The sequence below is a fragment of the Laccaria bicolor genome, genomic scaffold, assembly GCF_000143565.1.
Source record: "Laccaria bicolor S238N-H82 LACBIscaffold_17 genomic scaffold, whole genome shotgun sequence".
In the NCBI taxonomy this organism is placed as follows: domain Eukaryota; kingdom Fungi; phylum Basidiomycota; class Agaricomycetes; order Agaricales; family Hydnangiaceae; genus Laccaria; species Laccaria bicolor.
Window position 1 is genome coordinate 479,498 of NW_001889888.1, and position 7,984 is coordinate 487,481.

A 7,984-nucleotide genomic window follows, 5' to 3' on the forward strand; every position below is an offset into this window, starting at 1 on the left:
ATTAACTTGAACAAAAAAATTGTAAAAAGATTGTAAAAAGATTCCAAATAATTTTACAGTAACAATGTCTAAAATATTGTAAAATTATTGTGATTTTTTATTTATTTGTGATTCACTTTTCTTTCCAAAAAGAAACTTAGAAAAATATTGGAAAGAAATTTTTATCAGCCAACAGAGATGTAAGAAATATATTTTTGGAGATATTTTCAACATATTTTGTGTATAAATATTCTATTTACAGAACCCACAATTTCTTTAAAATAATCTCACCGAAGTTGGTGTTCAAGAAATTGTGAAGTATTTCTGATAATTGAAAAAGGTTTGTTTACAGTAATTTTGACGATGTTATAGTGCAAGAAATTCTGATTTTGTATTCTCTTATTATTTGTTTCCTCTCCACTATATTGATGCATATATATGCAGAGAGATGGTTACTCAACCCAATGGTTTCAGTAATAGCTGCCAACTTTTTATTGTGTAGAATAACTTTCACAGTAACTTTGACAAAGTTATTGTGAAAAAATTCTATCCACCATTCATCTTCTCTTACCCATCTTCTAGTATTGATTTATGTTATCTCTGGTGTGTCACTCAATTTCAGTGTTGTAACTACATGATCAAGTGAACCTGCATGGTTTTTTCATGATATCTTTGACAAGGTTATTTAAAAAGAAATTTTGATGCAGACATATTTTGCTGTAATCTGGCTTGTTATTTACTGTCATCCATGAGATCAAGCCCAATTGCTAATTACACTGCAGGCAATGCTCAACTCAAGCATTTTTATTTTCATTACAATTGTTTTACAATAAGTTTGAGGCAAATAGCATTGACAATTTTTTGGGATGTTGGCTGCATGTTTACAGATACTCATGCTGCATGATGCTAATGACAAAAATGATCATGATCATGATGGTGACAACGACGATGACGACAATGGCACAGCCACACACATGCACTCTTGAATAACAAAGGGAAGCTTCAGTGGCACTTGCGGATACAAAGACATGAATATTGAAAATTGACACAGCCGCATGATGTTAATGGCAAAAATGATCATCATGGCGATGATGTGACAATGACGACGACGACGACGATGATGGCACAGCCACAGACATGCACTCTTGAATAAACAAGGGAAGCTTCAGTGGCACTTGCGGATACAAAGACATGAATTATTGAAAATTGACACAGCCGCATGATGTTAATGGCAAAAATAATCATGATGACGAGATGGCAATGACGACGACGATGATGGCACAGCCACAGACATGCACTCTTGAATAAACAACGGAAGCTTCAGTGGCACTTGCGGATACAAAGACATGAATTATTGAAAATTGACACAGCCGCATGATGTTAATGGCAAAAATAATCATCATGACGATGGCAATGACGACGACAATGGCACAGCCACAGACATGCACTCTTGAATAAAAACAGGAAGCTTCAGTGGCACTTGCGGTACAAAGACATGAAATATTGCAAATTGACACAGCCGCATGATGTTAATGACAAAAATGATCATCATGCGATGGTGACGACAATGACGACGACGATGTCACAGCCACAGACATGCACTCTTGAATAAAAACGGGAAGCTTCAGTGGCACTTGCGGATACAAAGACATGAAATATTGAAAATTGACACAGCCGCATGATGTTAATGACAAAAATGATCATCATGCGACGAGATGACGATGACGACAACGACAACGATGGCACAGCCACAGACATGCACTCTTGAATAAAAAAGGGAAGCTTCAGTGGCACTTGCGGGTACAAAGACATGAAATATTGAAAATTGACACAGCCGCATGATGTTAATGACAAAAATGATCATCATGCGACGACGATGACGATGACGACAACGACAACGATGGCACAGCCACAGACATGCACTCTTGAATAAAAAAGGGAAGCTTCAGTGGCACTTGCGGGTACAAAGACATGAAATATTGAAAATTGACACAGCCGCATGATGTTAATGGCAAAAATGATCATCATGAAGATGGCGATGATGACAATGACAACGATGGCACAGCCATGGACATGCACTCTTGAACAAAAATGGGAAGTGTTAGTGGCCCTTGTGGGTACAAAGACAAGTCACTAGTGATCACCATGGGTAACCCGCAGGTGCTAATGTGTTGACCCATACCCACACCTGCAAATACCCCTACCCAAGAGCCGGGTCAGGGTGCGGGTGCGGATTTGTACACGGGTTGCACGGGTCTTACATGGGTTGTGTGGGTTGTGCGGGTCCAACAGGTCTGACAGGTCATAATCTACGAGAACAACATGTACAACAGTTTGAAAATACTTTACACATCAATATGATCCCATCCATCTTCCAAGTCCTCATCATCCTCACCATCAGTCTCCGGCAGCTGTGTAACAGAAAGTACATCTTTATTCTTGATGTAGCCAAGAAGGCTCCAAGCCTGGAGACACATGAGCGAACGGGTTGTTTGAGCAGACATGTGGTTGCGGAGATGAGACAAAAGTATACGGCCACAGCTAAAAACACGTTCGACGTCGGTGGAGGTAGCTATTGAGTACATCAGTAATGTCACAGTCTGTGTTTAACAGATAAATTATGCACCAGGGATAGAAAGATAGTCAAGTGCCATTCGGGAGAGGCGAGGGTAGACTGTTTTCTTGGATGCCCACCATGCAAGTGTCTTGTGTGGTTTCATCGAAACAACGTCTTCAGAAAGGTATCGCAAAAGTTCGTCAAGGTTGGTGAAAGACACGGTTCCTGAGAATGCGGGAAGAGAGTCGAACATGTTGGTTGATGTCGAGGCGCTCTGGAACTGGGTTTAGTATTATTGATTCTGATCAGGAAGCACTTACCTGCTTCTCAGCCTGAGCAGCAAGAACCATGCTCGGTTCTGAAGTTTCAACTTCCAGATCCCTGTAGGAGTTGATGTACTCCTGCCTGGTGAGCCGTTCTGCTTCGTCAATCCATTCTTTCTCCCATTTTGCCGTTTTGAAGTATTCTAGTTTACAACGTGGATCAAGAACTAGTTTAAGGAAAGTTAATGTATGAATAAATAGATACATAGAACCGAAATACATACCCATTGCGATGCGATAGACCTTGGAGCAATCAGAACGTTCATAGTAGCGGTTTAGGGTTTTTTTGGACAGACTGGCGGCTGCACGGATGGGTGTGGGAAGCTTTGAGTTGACAGAGGCAGTTGTCAGCCACTCATCGATGTGGTCCGTGGCTGGAAGGACAGTGGGGATGTTGGGCATCGAGCGTGAAAAGAACAATGTCGCGTCTTTGAATATCTGTGAAATGATTAGTAAGCTGTCCCATGGATTGTTGATGTCAGCTCACCATCAACAACGAAGACAACTGTTGCGCGATCTCCCACTCATCGTCGTCAAGCTCGTATTGCCGAAGACCAAGGTTCTTGTCACCAGTAAGTCTGTCAATCGCCTTTCGATAGTCGATTGCAAACTTTAACATGTCATAGGTTGAGTTCCAACATGTCGAAACGTCTTGGGGCATCGCACGTTCATCCAGACCCAGGTCTTTCAATGTCGAAAACCACTTCGGCAACAGCAGAGTGGTGGAGTTTATAATTGCATAGGAGAACTTATGCAGCTGTAGAATTCTGGTAAGTCTTTGTCTATCCATTTCCGATACAAAAACTGAACGTACCTTGACTAGTAGCAGCCGAACTGGGAGGATGCTGTCATCCAGTTCCTCGCGCTCAACATCCAGTTCCTCGCGCTCAACATCCAGTTCCTAGCGCTCAACATCCAATAGCTCAAGGTGCTCGTCAATCCATCCATCTGTGCTGTCCGCCTGCCCACCTTCGTTATTGCCGTCGCCATCGCTGTCCAATCGTGCTTCCTGAGCCTCAAGCTCCTCAAGATCGAGGTTTTTTGCCAGTTCCAGCAGCTCGGCGGTCGCATTGTCCAAGACTTCATCCTTATTAACTTCAGGGATGTCAAACACATGAATGGCGGTCTTTGCGACGAGGCTGAGGACATGGTTGAAGCATCGAATCAAGTTGGATTCACCGGGAAAGGTGGGAGCGAGCTTCGAAAGCTCGAGGATCATCATGCCATTATTGGACGCGTTGTCGCATGTGATGCTGAGGATCTGGAAGGAAGGTATGTTTGAATTCTGTGATATAAGAACCCTGCTTACCTTGTCCGAAATTTTGAAGTCTTCCAGGATAGTTGCAAATGCCTTTGCCAGGTTCAAGCCAGAATGCGAGCGAGGGACCTCGACGATGTCGAGGAGCATCGAAAGCGGAACACCATCTTGCTCGAGGTGGACAGTAACCGCAATGTAGGCCTTATGGTTGGGAGAAGACCACGCGTCAGTAGCAAAGCTGAGGGTCCCTGGGTGTTCCTTGAAGCAGGTGAGACTACATCTTATATACCGTCATGCCAACTGACCTGGAGAATTCTAGCAACCCGATTTCGAGTCTTCACAAACACCAACTTGACATCTCGTGCAGAGGTACTTGGTGACAGGAGCCAGTACTCCGGGCATCCAGTCTTCATCAAGCTCTGGAACCCACGATCCTTGAGGGTATTCAAGGGCCGTGAACTCTCAGCTACCCAACAGACTATCTCGGCCCTGTTTCATTTTTTCAGTACCATTCTCCCCCATGGTGAGTTAAAGAAATACCTAGTTTCCGTTCGGGTGTGCTGACGATGTGAATAAGTAATTTTCCCTTTCCCCTTACGTTCAAATGCCGCGGTTATCGATCCAGATGGTGTGATGCCTTTTGTTGCCTCACAGATTTCATCAACAGGACGTCCACGGGCAGCGTCGACATTTTCTTCACCCCAGCATTTTACAGCAGGCACCGCGGCAATGAGTTGCCACACAGATGAAGGTGTGAGCACGTCGTCCACCTGCATACTCAATGATGGGATCAGGCTTGAAGAACCCATAAACACCAGCAGTCCATTCCTTGGATAGGCGTGCTGGCAAAGGTCATTTCGGTAAGTTTCCAGTCTCAGAAACATCTTGTCACTTACCCAATTGCTTTTCAGCAGCAATCTCTTCATCATCCGATATCAGAATCACGTCGCTGTTGGGATCCAGTGTTTGACCACGGTGAGAACTTTCCTCATGATCTTCTTCGTCACTAATAATAACCCTGTGGCGAGAAGTTACAGATGGCGTAGATTGCCGTTCTTGAACTGAAGACGCTGCGCCCATCTCCTGGGCTGAAGATGCCACATCTAATGACTTGGTAACCTTGGCCTTCTTTTGGGGGCGAACGGCCTTAACAAACGTGGAAATCGGAGCAGTAAGCTTTTGCTTTGTGGCACTGATGATTCTGCCTGAGGAAGACTTTTTTGCAGGAGGTTCTGGCACTGATGTGAACTTTTTTCAGAGTGCGCAAGTGTGTACTTGATGTGGATTTAAGGTTTGAAACTGTACATAGTATTTATTTACATTTCTGTTTCGGCACATGCAGCTGCCATGCTGTTGTGCTGAAACCCTCCAAAACCCTCAACAAGGGTACGGGTTGCACCACAGGTACTCAAATGCTGACCCGCACCCATACCCATCTCTACCTGCCTTGAAAACCCGTGCGGGTTGGCATACCCTTGGTGAACACTACAAGTCGCCATCCATGGGTGGTGGGCATTTGTGGCCCGTTGTTGTTCGAGTGTTGTAGTACTGGTGGTAGGTGAGAATGGCCAAAGCGAAAAGAAGAAAGGGATAAGCATACTCATCTAAAAATATATTTGCCATCATCAACAGCCATCATTGAGGAAGGGCAGTTGTTATGGGGTCCCGGCGTCATGGGCATCGTCGATTTGAAAGTTGTTGACAACGTGGCATGCCTGGGCCCCAGAATGACCATTTGCATACCACATCAGGCATTTGGTGATAGCACCATTGGCTACAAGGTGGAGGCGAAGCTCGTGAAGCAGTAAATACAGGTGAAACACAAGCTGGAGGAGTTGAAGCTGAGGCCAGTGAAGCTGGTTACTATTCACAAATCACAAAATTGAGCTTTATGTCTAAGAATAGGGAATGTAACTTACCATTGCACTGATGGCAGGGCAAGATGTGGTTGGAAGAAAAAGTGGCTGGCTCGTTGTAGGAAGTTTGGGAGCCTTGGGAGTCTCCTCTGGCCAAGCATCTGCAGGACCAGATCCAGTGACAACTGTTCTGCCATACTGAGTTAGATCTGACAGGGTGCCCTGTACGAAAAACTCACTATACGAAAGTTCACATGTATCGAACATACCCAAGGTGGACTCCTAAATGACAAGACCCCCCAGATGACAACTTGAGCGGAACAAAAGGGCGAGTGGACTGTGGAATGAAAGGACAAGCCACCAAATGGAAAGGCGAGTTGTTGAATGGAAGGGCAAGTTGAATGTGGAATGGACATAATGGGGTGTGGCAGAGAGGTTGAAGTGGCTGCTCACCATATATTAACAATGCTCGGAAAATGCTGAATGCTGAAGAAACACTGCACGCACTCATTCTTGAGGGTGGAAAAATATGAAAAAGTGTATTTAAAGCTTCTAAGGAATAGAACTAACATTTGAGATAGGTAGCACCCTGTATTTATTGAGCAGGGAGTAAAAGTCACAAGAATTCCATTCTACAGCTGAGATTCCGGCACTTTCAGTTGCTTTATTGTGACCCATCTACACCTATCCCATTACCTGTATCTCCACAAGCCTCTGATTTCCATAGAAACTTGTGAATCCATTCAGTTTCTGACTCTGAAGATTCCTATCTAATTTCCATGACCATTGGATGGTTTTAGTAGACACAGTATAGTTAACGTCACAAGAAAAACACCCTGTTCAGTGACTTTCATAACAAATCCTTCATTATCAAAGTGAATACAGTACTCTCAAATTTTATATGACTATCCACCTTTAGCTAGGAAGAGTTAAATCTGATTCCCTCAAAATTGGGCAGGCAGAGCAAGATTTCCCAGCACAATTCTATGTTTTGTAACCCTCCTAAAAATTAAAAAAGATGGAACAAGACTTTCAGGTGTGTTCTTTCACTCAAAATCTGAAACTGCCTGTCCTGATATTCTTTTACTTATGCACTGAATGCTGGTAGGCTATAGCTGGCATGAATTAGCTTACAAGTTCAGTACTTTACAGTGCCCCACCCATTCCTGCAGGAATCCACAGGAATCCACAGGAATCCGCAGGAATGGCACCAGAATCCACAGGAATCCAGAGGAATGGCACCGGAATCTGCAGGAATCCACAGGAATGGGACCAGAATATGACCCATACAACACCTTTGCTTTTTGCTAGATACATTTACACTAATATGCACTTATTCACACTGACTTAAAGGGCATGAATACTTTCTTATAACATTTATATATTTCAAATTTTATATATTGAAACTCAAATATACATCTAATTTACTATTTTCTAAGGTAAATGAAGGGGCAGGAAGAGAAGGGTGGAGGGGGAGAGGAAGGAAGGAAGGGAGGGAAGGAAGGGAGGGAGGAAGAAAGGGAAGGAAGGGAGGGAGGAAGAAAGGGAAGGAAAAAGGAAGGGAGGAAGGAAGGGAGGGAGGGAGGGAGGGAGGAAGGAAGGAAGGAAGGGAGGAAGGAAGGGAGGAGGGAGGGAAGGGAAGGGAGGGAGGGAGGAAGGAAGGGAGGGAGGAAGGAAGGGAGGGAGGGAAGGGACAGGGAGTGGTGTGGGGGTGTGATAATAAAGGGGAAGGGGGTAGTGCTGGGCCTCGTCGTCCATCGACGTTGTCATCCTGTGTCGTCGCGTGGTCATCGTCGCGTTGTCGTCGTCGTGTGGTCATCGTCGTGTTGTCGTCGTTGCGTGGACGTCGTCGTGTGCCGTCGTCGTAGTTGTGGACGTCGTCGCGTGGACGTTGTCGCATTGTCGTTGTCGCATGGTCGTTGTCGCGTGGCCGTTGTCGCGTTGTCGTTGTCGTGTTGTCGTTGTTGCGTGTTGTCGTTGTAGCCGTGGACGTTGTTGTTGTCGTGGGCAT

General features: G+C 44.7%; 2 protein-coding genes across 2 annotated transcripts; both read right to left on the minus strand.

The window, feature by feature from the left end:
* Positions 1–5,772: 5,772 nt before the first annotated feature.
* Positions 5,773–6,240, minus strand: LACBIDRAFT_299702 (uncharacterized protein; the record flags this gene model as incomplete). The annotated part of the gene is made up of 3 exons (XM_001882621.1): positions 5,773–5,980; positions 6,037–6,163; positions 6,213–6,240. The coding sequence occupies 3 exons, from the start codon at positions 6,238–6,240 to the stop codon at positions 5,773–5,775; spliced, it is 363 nt and encodes a 120-aa protein (XP_001882656.1).
* Positions 6,241–7,119: 879 nt separating this feature from the next.
* LACBIDRAFT_328542 (proline-rich protein) lies at positions 7,120–7,984 on the minus strand (the record flags this gene model as incomplete). The annotated part of the gene is made up of 2 exons (XM_001882622.1): positions 7,120–7,280; positions 7,402–7,984. The coding sequence occupies 2 exons, from the start codon at positions 7,982–7,984 to the stop codon at positions 7,120–7,122; spliced, it is 744 nt and encodes a 247-aa protein (XP_001882657.1).